We start from the raw sequence: 19,477 nt of genomic DNA, 5'->3' as shown, positions 1-19,477 counted from the left end.
TAGTGCATCTGGTTTATAGTGGATGAAGAGGAGAGGGATAGAAAACTGGGTTAAAGAGGTAGATGGAGACTAGATCATATCGGACTCTGTAGGCAATGGTGAAGAGCATACATTTCACTCTAATTGTGATGAAACATCATTGGAAGATTTTAAGCAGGGAAAAACATGATATTATTATGATACATATGTTTTTAAAAGATAATTTGGAACATTCTTCAGAGAATGGATGATAAGGCTCAAGAGGGGAGGCAGAGAGTCTAGTTAGGAGATAACTGCAGACTTCCAAGCAAGAGATGTTAGCAACTTAGACAACTATAATGGAAAGGTAAAAAATGGATATATTGCACTGAGTCATTTAGTGAATCAAGTCTAGGAAAATCACATGGATTATACACTTATGTAATGATTATATGTAAAATATATAGTGCAATTAATACATTAACAAAACATATGCGTCCTGAATTCTGTTAAATGTTTGGGATGCTTGCAGATAGTCTGCAGCAAGCCCTAGTTTTAGAGTTTTTATACTTCCTTGTATAGCTTTAGTGAAGCTAAAGGTCTTCACAGTTACAGGAAACGTAAAAAGATACTGATTTACCCAGTGGCCACCAGATGGCCCTAATAGAATCTACTTCGCAGACCATGCAATACAGATCCAATATATCTGACTGAAGACTATACAGTATAAAAATCCTTTGCTGTTGTTTGCTGGAAATGGGAAATAATCTTCAACAACATTATGCAAAATAGCATGTTCACAGCCTAAGAGGCTGTGCTATAGGATCCTACAAAACTGGAAATAAATAAGGTCTTCCTGAGATGGATAAGTACTCATTTTAGGATGAATAATAATAATGTGCATTTGTGAAAAATATGTACTCTTACTCTCATACTTTAGCTAGAAAAATATATAGACCTCATTGCACTCCTCTAGGATGGCTCCTAGACACTCATGTTTGGAGACTGTATAGATAGTGAAAGGTACAATGAAAGAAAATAAAACTGAGGCTTGCTGCAGACTATCTGCAAGTGTCTTAAAAATATTTTGTGAGATGTTCTTTTGACAATTTATTATTTGAGTTATTCATTTTCTATTTATTGACTTCTAAGAGTTCTTTGTATATTATGGATACAACTCCTTTATCAGATAAATGATGTACAAATATATTCTCTGAGGCTGTCACCTGTCTTTTCATTCCTCCAACAGTGACTTTACAAAGAAAAAGTTTTCATTTTTAATAAAGTCCAATTCATCCATTTTTTATTTCATGGATTATACTTTTTTGTTGTATCTAAGAAATTGTCAACAAGCCCAAAGGCATGCAAACTTTCTCCTCTGTTTTCTTCTAAAAAATGTACTGTTTTGCATTTTATATTTAGTCCTATGATACATTTTGAGTTACTTTTTGTATAAGATGTGAGGTCAACATCAAAGTTCACTTTTTTCACATGGACTTCCAATTTTTCCACCATCATTTGTTGAAAAGAGTATTCTTTCTCCATTGAATTTCCTTTGCAACTTTGTCAAAAATCAGTTGACTATATTTGTAGCAGTCTATTTCTGGGTTTTCTATTTTGTTCCTCTGATCTATGTGTTTATACTTTCACCAATGCCATGCTGTCTTAATCCTAGAGGGAAAGCATTCAGCCTCTAACCATTAAGTATAAAGTTAGCAGTACATTTTTTGTATGAAACTTGTATTAGGTTAAGGAAGATCCCTTCTATTTCTAGTGTTTTGAGAGTGTCATGCATGGGTGTTGAATTTAGGGCCCTTTGTGATACTCCTTAGAGAGATTCTGCATCTGCAACTCTTGCTCTAACCCACTTTTATTAATGCTGGAGGCTTGCTAGCATAGTGATGGAGTGTGAGGGAGGTGGTGTTCTCAAGCTTCTGATGAAGTCTTAGTCTTTGGAGGGTGCAGTGTGCTTCTGTCTTGGGGGTCTTCACAAGTGTCTCTGTCCCTCCTCCAGGGATAGAATTTTTCACCTTCTCCCGCTATCTTTCCTGGCTATGATTCTCCCAGCCTATTTCCTTGGAGCTTTCTCTCCATTGGCTATGGCTTTTTCATTCCTTAGATGACATAGGAAGGCTGGAATGACGCTGGAGTGAGTAGACTTCCCTTCCTCCACACGGGATGAGACTTAAGTATTACTCTCTGGTGAAGCTTTTCTCCAGCCTATGGCATCCAGTAGCTTTTTCCCCAGTAGTTCACATCCTGTATCTCTCTGGAGTCACTTCTCCAGATTTCAGGGTGGTTGGTTTGCTTTGCAACGTTGGTTCTCTGATGGGTCCAAGAAAACACATTGATATTTTGTTTGTTCAGATTTTTCTTCATTTAAGGACAAGAATGATGACTTCCAAACTCTTTAAATGTCATAGCTGAAACAAAAAGTGGATTTTTTTATTACCTTGATGGGGATGCATAAAAACGGAATTCAAAATGTATAACATTTTTAGGAAGCCTTTTATGTGCTCTCACAATACTTTGATTTCAGACAGTGTATTTTACCTCATTGGCTTCCAAAATGATCAGAAATTATCAACTTTATTACGTGATTCTTCTCTTGAATGCAACCCACTTCCCTTTCATTCCTGCATACTTTGGGTTCCCTTTATATTTTATCTCTTTTCTTCCCTAGATATCAGGAATCCATAACCAAAACTTACAGATTTCAATATGGCAGTGAAGTCACAGAAATGTTATCTAAAGGTTCAAAGGGACCAATGATGATGGACTGTATCTCTGACAAGCTTTATCTTTCTAGACATCAACTCATAGCATGCCCCTAGGAAAGACATCTAGATCTCTGGTGGCTTTTAGTTGTCAAGAGCACAGGAATTTATTCCAATCAGTACCACACTCCTTACATGTTTTCCCAGCCTAGGAATGCCACTAGAACTATTTACCTCTCCATGAACACCATATAAACCTTCAGGGAACTCTACAGTCCAGACTTGGATACATTTTGGCACCTAAGCCACATAGATGCAACTCATACAAACTCTGTAAAGGGAGCTGGCTCATCTATTTTTCTATAATTATTTGAACATATCCAAAATTTCTGTCCACACACTAAAGTATCCATCTCTAAAACTACTATCAGTTTTGAATAATGCCTTCTCTCAATGACTTCAAGAAAAACTTCCCTTAGGTATATCCTTTTCATGAGGTCCAAAAACTACTAAGAAGTGTGCATCATATTAGAAACATGATGGTTACTCCCGTCTTTCTGAAGGTATGAAAGAAGTGGCAAACGTGGTCCTAAAGCCAGCTGGCTCCAGCAGCACTGGCCAGCTACATGAACTTGGTTAGTTTACCCTCAGCGCACTCATTTCCATGGCTAAACTTACTGAGGAATCCCGTGTGCAATCCATAGGCAAGCATGTTATGCACCAACCCATAATCAGCTAATGGGAGAACATGGCAAATTAACGTTCCCAAATTACTCGGCTCATTTATGGGTATTAGTCTCCGAAAAAGGGCGACCACTAACACCAACCCTTGACAAGGCAGGTTATCCAAATCAAAGAAGTCTAGTTGCTCCAGGAGGCTAAACACAGCATGGCATATCTGAGAGGATGGAAAACAACAGAAGAACGATCTCCAGAGGCGGTGTCTGACATGCGGGGAATACAGACAGAGAAGCCGCAGTCACACTCAAGCCCATGAACAGCCCGAAGACGCAGGACGGGAAGGAGAGGAGCACCTGGTTTCATAACACTGGCCCTAAGTTTGTACAAAATGGCTGTGAATTCCAGCATCAGCAGCTGAATGGCCTTCAGAAATCTGCTACACTCTTATAAGCTTCAGTTTTATTTGTAAAACGGGAACAAACAGTTGACCTAACTTCTAGGATGTTTGAGAAAATTGAATGTGATCATCTATAAAAAATGTTTACCACGTGCTGCCATGTAATCCGTGTGCGATACACGTTCCTTGAGAAAATGAGTCTGGGAGTCAGAGGATTTTGGAATATGTGTGAATTGTTTGACATTTGTAGTGGCTACAGTTATTTTCCCTGATTCTCTACCATCTTCAGATTTTCAGAGCCACTGTTCTCTGGCAGTGGGAGTCTCCCAAGCTATCTGCCTGTCATTGGCAGCAGGATGGCCCACAGCTACAACAGGGTCCCAGTCTCACATCCTGCGATAGCCAAAATGGAGAATGTGCCCAAAGATGGGGGTTGAACTCAGTAACTCGGTGCCAGAACTCTAAATGTGCTATTGCAGAGCATGACAGAAAGAGCCTGAGCACAACTATATAGTAAGAAATCCAATGGCTGTCATTATTCTCCTGTATAAAATACCATCAGTATAAGATCAAATTCTGTAAAGTTGCAATGGAGCGCATCTGATTCACTTCCAGGTGAGGTGCCACACCAAGGGGAGGTAGAAGGAATCGTTGTATGTGAGTGTTTACACCTGTTTTAACCATCAATAATCTGAGGTCCATAGACCAGATAAAGAAACAAGGGTGATGAGCTAATAGTGATTCAGGAATGAATAAAGGCTTGTTATCATTTAAGGTTACTGATCCTCCAAAGCATCCACCTGATATTGAGACTCTACCAAAAATAATATTGTCAAAAAAGCATGAAACTTAGAGTCTATGGCTACTTGGGGAGAACAGGTAACATGTTGCTCAAATCTGACTGTGAAATACTTGGGATCAATTCAGATACTTGGAGCTGTAAGTAAAAGAAAACCCAACTAAAAGTGGTTTTAAAATGCCCCATAGGTAGGACACTCCAGAATTTGTTAATTCAGTGGCTCAACCATATCATTAAAGTCATGGGTGCTTTATATCTTTGCAACCTATGCTCCTTAGCAGTTTAGTTTCTTTTGTGATTGTATGATAACGAGAGCAGTTCCAGAAAACCCGTGCACATATTATGGGTTCCAGTGCTGAGAGGAGCTATTTTATTATCTCCTTTTAAAAAAATAATCTTTTCTTATTTTGAAGGAAAATATTTCTGAAAACCTCTGACCAGCCTTTGCCTCATATCCATCAATGGAGGGTGGTATTTGAACTATTATGATTGGTTAATCTAATTCTGGATTGAAGAAAGGAATCACCTTACATCAATACATGGTATCACCTTACATCAATACATGGTAGAATGAATATCCTAACTAAATCAACTCTGTCCCAGCAGGGAAGAAGATTGGATCAAGGGGAGAGGGTGGAAATGGCAAACAGCAGAGCCCTCTACACACTTGCTATATAAATTTCTTATTAATGGGGTATAGGAAAGTATGAAGTTGGATTCTGACTGGTTATGATTTACAAAATGATTTACAAAAATTCTTGTCTCTGCATATAAAAATGACCAGAGCGGGTGCCAGAGTGGATACCAGCAAATAAAGAACAACATTAGTTTTGCAGTATCTGCATAGATGTTGATGCACCCTCTGTTGATGATACACTGTTTCAGTTATGAATTAATTAGGAAACAGGATACAAAAAAGTAGCTACAAAAAAGTGAAAGCCTAAGTGACTACAGTAGTTGTCATTGTCTATTTTATGTAGACACATATGGCTGCAGATTAAACTCAATGGAAAAGGTATCAAGGTATCAACGTTGGCGTGCTTTGACTCTCCAGATTTTTGTACCTGCCACCTCATCACAGCCTGTTCAACTCTGACACTCACTTTGTTCCAGACACACTTAAATTTGTTATGTTCACAATCCATGAAAGCCCCCTTCTTATGACCTTGGAACTAGATAATTCCTCTGTTTAGAATTTTATTATCCCAGACTTTTAAGTGTCCGGGCTCCATTCTGTCTTTAAAATATCACCCTAAATACTAACTTCTCACAGAGTCCTTCTCTGATCATACTATCTGCAGAGCCCCTTTTGCTCTCTATATTTCACCTTGTTATAGTTTCCACACAATACTATCACTACTGACATTTCTTCATTAGTTCATTAGTCATCTCTCTTGGCTAGAATGTATGCACTGTGATAATAGAAACTTGATCTGTTTCTTCACTCTTTTGTTGCAATTGCCTAGAGCAGTGTTCACACTAACCGGAGATGTTCCCTTGCTCCAAGGGTAAGAGGTCAACCCAGGAAGCAGAAACAAAGACTCTTGAATGACAGCTCATCAAAATATAATCTTTGCTTAATCACTATTGCCTTTTAGCTATCTCTGTAAACTTACTGGTTAATATATAAATAACTTAACCAAAATGTTGATATTCATTTTGCCAAACATGTCTGCAGCAACGTGCAACTGGCTAACAGGATGACGGCATGAAGTTTCAAATGTGAGCCTACTTATTGCAGAGAAACCTCAAAAATATATAGTAGCCGGTGTAATGATAGTGGCTGAGCCCCAGACTATGGGACTTTACCACCACTGCCTTTATCACTGCCTTTACCACCACTACACTTGAGGACCACTTTGTCTTCTTATTGTGTCCTTAACAATTTCAACTCTTCTGGGCAAGGACACTGATATCTTTATTTTTAAATATAGAAATTCCTAAGGGGGTGAAAATGAGCCACACACAGAGTGAAAGAGAAGAATATCTCAGAGACCAAGGCCAAATTTCCTACCCTCTGGCAACAGAAAACAGAGATGAAGAAGCCTGTGACATACTGGAGTTTCAGACATCAATCATAGGCTGGAGTCTAGCCAGGACTCTGTCCTTGGCCATGAGGGAGGAGCTGGTGCTGAACCTGTGTCCTCCCAAAGGAGAAACAATGACACCCATTCTTGGATCATCTTAAGGGATAGGCTGATATCTTTTCTTTGGAAGCTCCACTAAATGTTATTCTTATGAGCAGCAGAATTCCTTCAATCTTGAAGCGTAACTATATTAGAAAATAATTCCTTGAAAAACTACTGGTTTCACAGGAGAATTCTACCAAATATTAAAGAAAAATTAACATCAATTTTACACAATCTCTTCCAGAAAGTAGAAGAAGATGGAACATTTTATGAAATCGGTAATACCCTGATACCAAAATCAGACAAACACAGTATCCTCTCAAAAACAGAAAGAAAGAAAAGAAGAATAGAAAACTGCAGACCAACATCCGTCATGAATATTAATACAAAATTCCTAACAAAATATTATTAAAGAGAATTCATCAACAAAATATTAAAAAGTGAGGCTTATTCCAGGAATGCAAAGCTGCTTATATATATTTATATTGAAAAATAAGTTAATGTAATTCTTCATATTAATAGATTAAAAAGGAAAAAAATCACACGATCATATAAATCAATGCTGAAAAGGCATTTAACAAAATTCAACACCATTCATGATAAAAACTCGAAGAAAAATAGGAATAGAAGAGAACTTCCTAAACTTGATAAAGGGCATCAGGTAACCTACAAGTGACATTATACTTAATAGTGAAAGACAGAATGTTTTCCCTCTAACATCAGAAAAAGGCAAGGACGTCTGCTCCCACCACTCCAATCCAGTATATTACGTGATGTCCAAAACAATAAGGCAATAAAAGAAAATAAAAAGCATACAGATAAGAAAAGAAGGGATAACACTGTCCTTATTTGCAGATGACACAATGGTCTACGTAGAACATCCTAAGGAATCTACACGTAAACTCCTAGAACTAACATGCAAGTCACAGGCTACAAGATCAGTACACAAAATTCAATTGCATTTCTACATACTAGCATTAAACAAGTGGAAAGTGAAATTTAAAATGCAGTATGATTTACAATCACTCAGAAAGAAGAAAATACTTAGGTACAAATTTAACAAACATATTCAGGACTTGTACACTGAAAAATACAAAACCCTAATGGAATAAATCAAGGAAGATCCAAATAGAGAGATATACTGTGTTTATGGATTGGAAGACTCAACATAGTAAAATCCACAAATTGACATAGAGATTTAACTAAATTCCTATGAAAATCTGAGAAAGATTTTTTTGCAGATATAGACAAGCTTATTTTAAAATTGATATGGAAAGTCAAAGGATATAGAATAGCTAAAAACAATTTTGAAAGAAAAGACTAATACGAGAAGAATCACTCTACTTGATCTCAAGACGACTTATATAGCTGCCGTAATCAAGATGGTGTAGTATTGGTGGAAGGATAGATACATAAATCAGTGAGACAGGGTAGAGAACTCAGAAATAGCCCACACAAGTAGCCAACTGATTTGTGACAAAGGTGCAAAAGCAATTCAATGCTGAAAGGATAGTCTTTTCAACAAATGTTACTGGAAAAATTGGATGTCTATAGGCAAAAAAAAAAAAAATGCCTAAACTTCATACTTTATCCAAAATAAACTGAAAATGAATCATAAATTTAAATATAAAATTAAAAAAACTATTAAAGTTTTAGGAGAAAATCTTCAGGACCTAGGGTCTGATGAAGAGTACTGAGATAAGAGAAAACATCTTGCCAGATATATGATAGTAAATATTTTCTCCCAGTTGGTGGGTTGTCTTTTCATTTTGTTCATGATTTCCTTTCCCTTGCAGAAGCTTTTTAGTCTCATGTAGACCCATTTGTTTATTTTTTCCTTTGTTCCCCTTGACTGCATAGACATGGTAGTCAAAAAGATGCTGCTAAGGTCGATGTCAAAGAGTGTACTCCCTATTTTTTCTTCTAGTTTTATAGTTTCAGGTCTTACATTCAAGTCCTTAGTACACTTAAAGTTAATTTTTGTGTATGGTGTAAGATAATGTTCTACTTTTATTCTTTTGCACGTGGCTGTCCAGTTTTCCCAACACCATTTATTGAAGAGACTGCCCTTTCTCCATTGTGTGTTCATGGCTCCTTTTTTGAAGATTAGCTGATCATAGATGTGTGGTTTTATTTCCGGGCTTTAAATTCTGTTCCATCAATCTGTGTGTCTGTTTTTGTACCAGTACCATGCTGTTTTGATTACTATAGCTTTATAGTATGTTTTGAAATCAGGGATTGTGATGCCTCCAGCTTTGTTCTTTTTTTCTCAAGATTGCTTTCGCTATTCTGGATCTTTTGTTGTTCCATATAAATTTTAGGATTCTTTGTTCTATTTCCCACGAAGAGTGTCATTTGGATTCTGATTGGGATTGCACTGAATTTGTAGATTGCTTTAGGTAGTATGGACATTTTAACTATGTTTATTCTTCCAATCCATGAGCATGAAATAGCTTTCCATTTCTTTATACCTTTTTCTGTTTCTTTAAATAATGTCTTCTAGTTTTCAGTATAGGTCTTTATCTCGTTAGTTAAATTTATTCCTAGATATTTTATTCTTTTTGTTGCGATTGTAAATGAGATGGTATTCTTAACTTCTCTTTCTGCTAGTTCGTTATTAGTGTGTAGAAATGCAACTGATTTTTTGTATCTTGATTTTGTGCTCTGCAATTATGCTGTAGTTATTGATTATGTCTAATAGTTTTCTGGAGGATACTTTAGCGTTTTCTATATATAGAATCATATCATCAGCAAACAGTGAGGGAAATGAAGATCAAAACGACAATGAGATATCACCTTACATCCATCAGAATGGCTGTAATTAACAAGGCAAAACATTACAAATGTTGGAGAGGATGTGGAGATAACGGAACCCTCATTCACTGCCAGTGGGAATTCACACATATGGAAAACAGTATGAAGATTTCTCAAAAAATTAAAAATATCAATACCATATGATCCAGCTATCCCACTACTGGGTATTTATCCAAAAAACATGAAATCAATAATTCAAAGAGATTTATGCATCCCTATTTTCATCACAGCATTATTCACAATAGCCAAGATGTGGAAGGAACCCAAATACCTATCAACGGATGAATGGGTAAAGAAGATGTGGCATATATATATATATGGTGGAATACTACACAACCATAAAAAATGAAATTGTACCATTTGCAACAACATGGCTGGACCTTGAGGGTATTACGTTAAGCAAAATAAGCCAGACAAAGACAAACACTATATGATTTCACTCATATGTGGAAGATAAACATACACGTGGATAAGGAGAACACACCGGTGTTTACCAGAGGGGAAGGGGGTGAATGAGAAGGCAAAAGCGGTAAAGGGGCACATATGTATAGTGATGGATAAAATCTAGACTATTGGGGGTGAGCATGATGTAGTATATACAGAAGCTGATATGTAATAATGTACACCTGAAATTATGCAATGTTCTAAACCAATATGACCTCAATAAAATGATTTAAAAAAAAAGAACAGAGTAGTGATTGCTGGGGGTTAGGGATGGTTGGGGAAGGGATGCACGTGACAATAAAGGGGTAGAGTGAGAGAAACCTTTGTGGTGTTGAAATAGTTCTGTTTGTTGATTGCGATGATGTTTACAGAATCTACACTCACAATTAAGTGCCATTGAACTATATGTACACATGGTACCAATGTCAGTGTTCTTGATATTGTACTACAGCTCTATAAAATGGAAATGTTAAGGGAAACCAGATGAAGAGTGCTCAAGACTGTCCTGTGCAATCTTTGCAACTTTCTGTGAATCTATAATTATTTCAAAACAAAATGTTTTTAAAGATGTCTCACAGAAGCCAACAAAGCCAACACTGAAATTCCACAGCTTTGCGGCCCCAGCTAACTCTGTTTCAGAAGAAGATTCTGACCACTATAGAGCATGCTCCAGGAAGTCTACTAGGTCTTGGAAATGCTTCTGTAGTTACTGCTGGTTGGTTGGATGGCACCAATCTCTCTGCTAACCATGGTTCTCAAGCTGCATTCACTCTGAACAAGCAACAGCATAGAAAGCCGGTCTCACTGGGAGATGGATTGGCAGCTTGCAGAGCGAAGTCGTTTGCCTTGAGAAGCGCATCTCGCTGAGGCCACCAGGATGATTTCTGCAGCACCACCAAGCTAAACAAGAGGAAGCTGATGATGAAGGGGGCTCCCCGTAGACTTCATCTCATAAACAGAAAGGGGCAGGTATAACTTTCAGAATCTAAGAGGATTTGGGGTTTGAACCAATAGGCTCGTAGTTTTATAGATCCCTTCATGGGATTCACAATAGAACTCTTTGGAAGATTTGGAAAAAAGAAATTTGCACTCAGGAAAATGTGGCTTGAGTTCTAAAGATGGATCCACTCCAGGCTTCCTTTCCTAGAGACTCTCTCAAAAGAAGCCAGACCTGTTTTCCTAACCATTTCTTTCCTGTGCTCATATGACTTTCTGGGTTGGAGACAAGAGAAAACAGAAAGGATCTGTGATCTAAATGTCAGGGGCTTCTCTTTAGGACCCATGGTTTTGATATGCCTGGAGTTTCGATACAGAATCAGAAGAGTTTCTGGAACCATCCAGCAGAGGGACCCCTGGCCTAAATTCTAAATGGCTATTTCTAAATCCCAATTGAGGCTAACCCATTTCTAATCAGCTGCTTCTTGACCCTCAGGATAAGGAAAGTGAGCTGAGGAGAGTTATATCTAACTCTGAGGAAAATTGGTAGCCATCAAATGCTTTAAACCGAGTGAAACGTTACCATCTGTGCAGCCAATGTAGCAGTTTGTATTAAGGGCGACAGCGAAGGTAGAGACCACGTCAAAGGCCGCTGTCAAGTCCAGGCAGAAAACAGTGGCCACAGGGACGGAGAGAAGGGAGAACACTTACCATGCAAGGTGGCAAAAGTGGCATGACAGGAAGACTGATCAAATTAGGGAGAAGCCCCTCCCTCATTCCCAAAGATTTTTGGCTTTGGTAACTAGATGAAGGAGCGTCAGGAATGATCCTTTTGAGTATTATGACAGTAGATGAGGAAGTGCCATGAGTTGTGGGTGTGCATACAACTTCAAAGATAAATTAATAACACGTGGGCTAGATGCCCAGTAGAAGCTGCAGGAACCCTTAGAGCGCTCCGTCCATCACAGCCACAATTGTTAATTCTTGTTTGCTGACAACATTGCTTACATATGGCTCTGCCAAGCAACTGGCCCTTGTCTCTACTGCTCTCTGTGGGAATGGCTTAGAGTAAAATTATTCCAAAACTCAGATCATGAGTTTTAGGTAAATATCCTAAGATATTACTTTGCTTATAACTTAACATCCTACACAAGAGTGTACTAGATTTGGTCACTCGGAGAAACATTTTTTATTTCTCTTCACTAGGAGTCGTATAGCTCAACGTGAAATGGCTTTTATTGAGATCATTTTATGGCTTTGATGGGAGCCTACCAGCAACCACTTTTAAAATTTTCAGGCACAATTTGTCATGTCTCTGCTCCACAGCACATAATTTTGTGTTGGAGCAAACTGCACCTTGTTTTCTGAGGAAAGCTTTGGTCTTTTCAGTAGAAAGCTCATTAGACCACCTTGACGCTAGTATGGTTGTGGTGGAGGATGGGGTACATATCATAGGAAGTATTCTCTGCTTTCAAAGAAGCTCTCTTTGTAAAGAAGTCTTTGCCCCTCACTGCAGATTATTTCAATTCAACATATTCCAAAATGAGGAATTTCTAGATAAAATAATATGAACATCTTTAAACCTCTTGAAGTTGCATTTGGCTGAATTTATTTCAGGGCAAGTTGTAGTAATTAGCACTTCCATCAGTAGTGTATAAGGGTGCCAGTTCATAACAACTTTATTTACATTGAGTGTTCCATGGGCTTCCATTTTATTCTATGCCAATTTAACAAATGAAAATGGGAAGGCGGGTCTAATATTTCTGTCTTTAAATACTAGTGAGGTGAAAGAGTTTTCAATATTATTTCCCATTTGTATTTCTTTATTTTTGTCATCTGATACCTTTTGCCCACTTAATTACAGTGGTTTTATTTTTTCTCCATTTTATAATAAAAAGCTTGCACTATGTTATCTACATATCTACATTGTAGCACTTTCAAATAAATGGGTCTTGAATTTGTTCCCATGGCTTCTTACCCTGTATTTTCATATATTCCTGGATTCTTGTTTTCTGCCTTCTGATTTCATAATGTCAGCTGTAATTTCTTAAACTTTTCAGATGAATATTTGGCTAATTTAGTTTATTTGTAGCGAAAAATTCATTATTATTGTAATTTATCTCTCACTACAATTTAATCCAGCTCAGGTCTTAAGCCCTTAGCATTGCTTAAATAAGGTTATTTGCTTTATACCAGATATGAAATAAATGAGATGGAGGATTGTAAATGGGAAGTGGGCCTTTCTACCATGGAGTATCGCCAAACCTTAAGTACACCACCAGAGTTATATATGATGCTACTTTCCAAATTTTGCTCCACAAAGAGCAATTGCTCAAGCACCCCATGGGTAAATGATTTGGAGAATACTGCAGTAAATAATAATAAATAATAAATAAACTGAAAAAAAAAAAAAGAACAAGAAATACTAGACTCATGTGCCAGTTGATTGGCCCAGCAAAGCCTCATTTGGGGATAGTTCTCAGCTGAGGAAGTGCTGTTGCCTTCAATGGGTATTTGTTGTTGTTGTCAAAATACCTAAAGATTAATTGGGGCAGAAGTGCATACTCTCTGACCCAAAGAGTTTACAAGAAACTTTCTCTGAATTTCTGGAAAATCTGGCCATTTGGACAACGTGACAAAGAACCCCTGTAGCCAGGAAGGTCCTGGGATGAGGCCAGTCATCCTAGAAAACTCAGCTCTGCCTGTGCTGGGAATGGACTCTCCATCTTATGAGTTCATCTCCTTCTATAGAAGCTCAGCTTCCTAAGTGCCAATGGATTGGACTTGGAGAAGAGATTTCACCTTGTCCTACGATGTAAGAGAAAAGAAGATACACTTCTGCACAAATGCGAATAAAATTGTGGGCAAAGTTTATGAAGCAAGCAGTAGCTGCAGGTCTGTGGGGTGTGAGTTTAAGCACCGCGGCGGAGGCTGCGCTGCGCGGCAGCAGGAATGACAGAGTCAGTGACGTGCCACTAGGTGGCAGAATAATTCCGCTATCACCACCTACCTGATCTCTGGAACTTCATCTTTAGCCAGAGAAGGGGGCTTTAGTGTTGGGGTTCTTGATCCTTAGAAGACAGTAGAGGCAGCAGCAGTGTTGATGATTCTCATCCATATGAAGAGAGTAGTAACTTCAGGAAAGTCTTTTTGTATACACCAACCCAGTGTGTGCACAAATATCTTTCTCAAAAACACTCACGCAAGTTCATTCACCCATCCCTTTCCCTCCTACACCAGGCCCCGCACCGAAGGGCTGACTATGATTATTTAGCAGCCTCAGACATTGCCAGCTGGCTTCCCCTGTATGTTAGGATTGATGCCCCCTCCCAGGAGCTTCCCCTAGACCTCCCTGTGGTTAGGTATTCCTTTCCCTACCCTCCACCACCTGCAATCTGCAGGATCCCTAGTTCATTGGAAGCCTGGCATCTCCTCTTCCCTGTTATAAGCCTGGATATTTTTCAGGGAGCATGTTTCTATCCCAGTATCAGTGTGTTGATGAAATCCAAATTTCCTGTGCTGCTGGACAACCACCACAGGCCACATGACTGACAAGTGCCCCTTTGGCCAATTCATCCAGGTTTGTTCCTAACAAACCCGGACACTTGTGGTCTTGCGGGCAAACGGTCCTCCTTTCCTACATAACCTTAAGGAAGTTTTCGGCTTCAAATCACAACTTTACTGACCCAGCAGTGACCTGTGCCATTTAATTAAATCTACTTGAGCCTCAGACACTTACCTAAAAAATGGGAATAATAATGCCTATTTTGAAAGATTATTGTGAGGATTAAATCAGACAAGGTATACAACTTCTTCTTGGTTGAGCCTTACTGACTTGTAAAGTTTTACTCTTGATTTAATGGAAATCTTACATTTCACACCCATCAGAATCACTGCATCATTATGAAAAACAGTTTTGTCACCATGGTTTCTACTATCACTAGTAGTAGTCTTGATGTTCAGTCAGGTCTATTCAGAGAGTATGGTAAAACTTGGCTCCCATCATCTAGAGTAAAAATTAGAATAAAGACAAACACTTCCGTGTTATGCTGAAAGTATATTTATATATAGATATAGATATTTATTTCTCTGCAGACAGCTTTTACAGATGAGTCATTTTAACATTCAAAGAACAGCCTATTTCAATGCTACATAATCTGTACCAGAATGAGATGGATAGCTTCTTAATTCATTTCACAAAGCCAGCACAACTCTGATACCAAAACAAAACAATTATAACACAAAACAGAGAATCACAGATCTCACTTAAAAATACAGATGCCAAAATACCAAATAGAACAGTAGCCAATTGAAATCAACACCACATGAAAATGTACAAAGCTTTGGCAGATACAGAACCAAATTGAAATCCAAACTTACACACATAGAACTGGAACATAAACACCAGAAACAAAATGTCCCCCCCACCCTGTGTGGCCTCTGGCCGGGGACCCAAAGGAACAAGATATCTGCTAAATCTCATTAGCGAGGAGGCTGCTAAACCTCATTAGCGGGGAGGGGAACCGCTGGTGGGGTCACCACATTTATCACTGGAGCCAGGCTCATCGTCATCTGCATCCTCAGACTCACACTCTGCCAGTGCTTCAAAGTACTGGAACGGCCAGCACCGGGGATCTCTCTTATGGAGCTTGGCCAAAAACCTCAGGACAAGCATCTTGCTGGTTTCGAGGAATGCTCGGGGGCCCCAGAGGAACTCATATTCTGCTGGCTCAGTATAGGGGATTCGCCTGTACTCTAGGTACTTCTGCCTTACAAACACTTCGGTGATGAGCTTCTTTGTATTTCCAAAGAGAGCATGTGTCTCCCGGACATCCAATCCTAACCTGTACAGAAAATTAAAGATCAGGTCCTCCCTGACACAATTGCCTTTCATAAAGATGAGACTCAGGACCACCATCAGGAGGCCTAACTTGGGTGTGTCTAAATAAGATGCCACTGGTTCACCCTTATGGCGCCCCAGCTTGTTGATAATAATGTAAGAGTGGTTTTTGGGATCAATTTCCTTCAACTGATAACCAAAAACACACTCTAGCTTATTGTTGGCACGGTTGATGATATCTAAGCACTCATCTTTATATTCACGGATGATGAACTTTACCATCTCTGAGCGCTTGATGGGCACCTTGGCTTGGTCCTTGACCAAGAGGAACTGCACCAACGCATTTGCTCTCTCATCCAAGGGAGACAGTGGCTGAGTCTCCAACTTGGGCTCATCCTGGGTGCCACCGAACCCCTGAGAGAGACTGGGGAGCTCAGAGATGATCAAGGGCTGAGGGCTACCTGGATTTTCCCAGAGACCCAGGGCCCTCGAGGTGCTCGGGCCCTCCCAGGCACTCAGGGCCCAAGATGTACTGGGCCCTTCCCAGCCACTCAGGATCCTGGAGGTACTAGGGCCCTCCCAGCCACTCAGGCCACGGGAGGTACTTGGACCCTCCCAGTCACCCAGGACCTGGATGGGGTTTTGAACCTCCCAGTCATTCAGGTTCAGATTTTCCCAAGGTCTTGGGGCCCGCCAGTCACCCAGGGCCAACATCTGGCCACTGCTGTCCTCCTCGGTATTCAGGTGCTTCTTCTTCCGGGTAGCTTTTCCTGAGCGACGTGGAGGCTCAGCAGAGGTCTTGGAGGCCTCTTGAGTGGTGGCCATTGCCAGGGGGGCAGCTGCCGTAGCCATCAGGATGGTGGGCACTGCCTTGGATGCCTTTGAGGCATTCACGTTGGGCTGTGGAACCCATGGAACAGCAGGCAGGGCCTCTACGCAGGCATATGGATCCTGCAGAGCAAGTGGCAGTGACTTCGGGGTCTCTGAGATGGCAGGAGGGCCCTTAAAGGCATTAGAAGAGGCAGGCTGGAACTGGGAGGTAGCAGGAAAGACCCTTGATGTGGCAGTAAAGTTCTCCGATGTGGCAGGCAAGTTTTTCCAGGCAGTCGGCAGGTGTGCTCTGGCAGCTGACACTGCCTTTGGAGCACAAAAAGTGGCGGCAAAGATCATGCGGTCCTTTGAAGGAGCCTTGCGTTCTTTTGAAGAGGTCCTACGGTCCTTTGAAGAGGTCCTGCGGTCTATTGAAGAGGCCCTGGATTCTCCTGATGGAGTCATCATTGATTTAGCAGAGCCCACGGGAAAATTTGCTGCTGCTATGGGAGCTCCGGGCTGGCCCTGCAAGGCTGCAGAGGGGCCCTGCCAGGAGGGCTGGAGTTGCAAGGTGGGCAGCTCTGCCTGCGAGCCCGATGGCTGGGCCTGCTGGGTGGGTAGCTGGATTTGCAGGGCCTTTTGGGAGGCTGGGGCCCCCTGAAAGGGCTGCTCCAGCTGAACCAGCGGTGGGCCCTGCCTCTGGGCCTCCTGGGTAGGGAGCGGCTGCCAGAAGTGCCCAGGGGCCTTAGGAGCCTGCCAGGCCAGCGCCTGGGCTTGCTGCACTTCTTGGAACTCCATCGAAGTGGGCAGCTCGTGTGGCACGGGGGCTTGGCCTTTGGGGGCCTGCCAGATGATGGGCGGGCAGTGCGCAACCTGTGGGGCCGACAGCGGGGCCGACAGAGGGGCAGATAGTGGGGCCGACAGTGGAGCCGACAGAGGAGCCGACAGCACAGCCTGGGGTGCCTGCGGGCCAGCGGGAGGCGCCGTGGGCACCTGTGTTGCTGGCGGGGCAGTGGGCACCTGCGGGGCCGCCCGCACCTGAGGTGCCGCCCGCACCTGCGGGGTGGGCAGCCGAGCCTGTGGGGCCTGCCGCAGCGGTGGCGGTGGTGGCAGGGCCTGCCAGAGTGGTGGTGGAGTGGCTAGAACCTGCGGAGCAGGCCGTATGGGTGGCGGTGCCTGGCGGATCAGTGGTGGTGCCTGGCGGATTGGGGGTGGTGCCTGGCGCACTGGCGGGGGCCCGGGTCGGATGGGCGGCGGGCCGGGGCGGATGGGCGGCGGGCCCTGGCGCACGGGTGGTGCCTGCCAGGCAATCGTTGGAGCCTGCCAGGTGACCTGTGTGGCCTGCCATGCCAGGGGCGGGGCCTGCCAGCCCGGCGAGGTGGCCTGCCAGCCCGGCGAGGTGGCCTGCCAGCCCGAGGGTGTGGCCAGCTGCGCCGGCGGGGCCTGCGGGCCCTGGGGAACCTGTGGAGGAGCCCTTATAACCTGAGACTGGATTTGCAGAATCAGAGGCTGAGCCTGTGGGGACCAAGAAGCCAGAGGCTGCGCAGGTGGGGCTGCCGGCTGTGCCATCGGTGCTCCTGAAGCTGCAGGCTGGCTGATCGGAGCTCTCGAACCTGGAGGATGGATCATCAGGACTCCAGGACCTGAAGGCTTGGCCATCGGGGCTCCCGGAGGCGGAGGCTGGGCCATCAATGCTGCCGGGGGCGGAGGCTGGGCCATCGGTGCTCCCGGTGCAGGAGGCTGGACCATCAGTACTCCCGGAGTCAGAGGCTGGGCCATCAGGACTCCTGGAGTTGGGGGCTGGGCCATCGGGGTCCCCGGAGGGGGAGGATGGGCCATCGGTGTCCCCGGCGGGGGAGGGTGAGCCATCGGTGTCCCCGGAGGGGGTGGGTGAGCCATCGGCGTCCCCGGAGGGGGAGGATGTACCATCGGGGTCCCCGGAGGGGGAGGATGGGCCATCGGGGTCCCCGGAGGGGGAGGATGGGCCATCGGGGTCCCCGGAGGGGGAGGATGGGCCATCGGGGTCCCCGGAGGGGGAGGATGGGCCATGGGGGCTGCGGGAGCCGAAGGATGCATCATCAGGACTCCCGGAGTCGGAGGCTGGGCCATCGCGGCTCCCGGAGGGGGAGGATGGATCATCAGGACTCCGGGAGTCGGAGGCTTACCCATCGGGCCTCCCAGAGGGGGTGCCTGGACCATCGGGCCCCCTAGGGCCGGAGGTTGGGCCATCGGAGCCACTGGGGCAGGCGGCTGGCCCTGTGGGCCCTCCCAGGCAGGCTGAGGTGCCTGCCAAGCGGCCAATGAAGCCTGCAAATCAATCGGAGGTGGATCCCAAGGGACTGGTGGAGCCCGAGAGGAGGCGGGCGGGGCCCGCATCAGAACCGTAGGGCGGCTATAGACCGGAGGCTTAGGGGCCTCCGCCGGGGGACTCGAATCACCCAAATTCTTACTTAGCTGCGACATGTCCCTTTGCTCTGACAGCTGGTGGGCCTTTTCCTCCGACAGCTGCTGGGCCTTTTCCTCCAGAGAGAAGAGAATGCCTACGTGGCTGCTCAGAGGATCCCTCCCTGCTGACTGGTGAATAGGAAGTGAGTGCCCTTAGCTCTGCAGCTTTCCGCAGTAAGGAGGAGGGGGGAAGGGGGCTCAATCCCGCCCCTTCCCCGCCCCCGACCACCACAAGTGGATAGTGCATAGGGGCGTCTACCAGAAATCCTGGCTGACACAAGATCCCTTCTCACTCTGTCCAGTCCCCAAATTCAGCCTGGTCAGACTCTCTAAGGATGAGTTTTCACAGGGGAGTGACAGGAACAGATCTATGTTTTAGAAATCACTATACTGCAGTATAGAGTGGGAACAGACCACTGGGAACATTGAAGGCATCCATGAGGGGGGAGATGGTGTGGTCTAAGCTCAGATATAGCAAAACCGGAACCGGAGGATGAAGGCAATGCA

The 19,477-nt window shown here is 43.2% G+C and overlaps 1 protein-coding gene across 1 annotated transcript; it reads right to left on the bottom strand.

Moving 5' to 3' along the window:
* Window positions 1-14,919: 14,919 nt before the first annotated feature.
* MAGEL2 (MAGE family member L2) lies at window positions 14,920-19,068 on the bottom strand. Its single transcript, XM_058542264.1, has one exon. It carries the CDS (start codon window positions 18,986-18,988, stop codon window positions 15,383-15,385), a length of 3,606 nt encoding a protein of 1,201 aa, XP_058398247.1. The 5' UTR covers window positions 18,989-19,068; the 3' UTR covers window positions 14,920-15,382.
* Window positions 19,069-19,477: the final 409 nt, after the last annotated feature.

Source organism: Diceros bicornis, chromosome 5 (genome assembly GCF_020826845.1).
Source record: "Diceros bicornis minor isolate mBicDic1 chromosome 5, mDicBic1.mat.cur, whole genome shotgun sequence".
In the NCBI taxonomy this organism is placed as follows: domain Eukaryota; kingdom Metazoa; phylum Chordata; class Mammalia; order Perissodactyla; family Rhinocerotidae; genus Diceros; species Diceros bicornis.
Note: the sequence above shows the minus strand (reverse complement) of the source record. Positions and strands in the feature narration are given on the sequence as shown.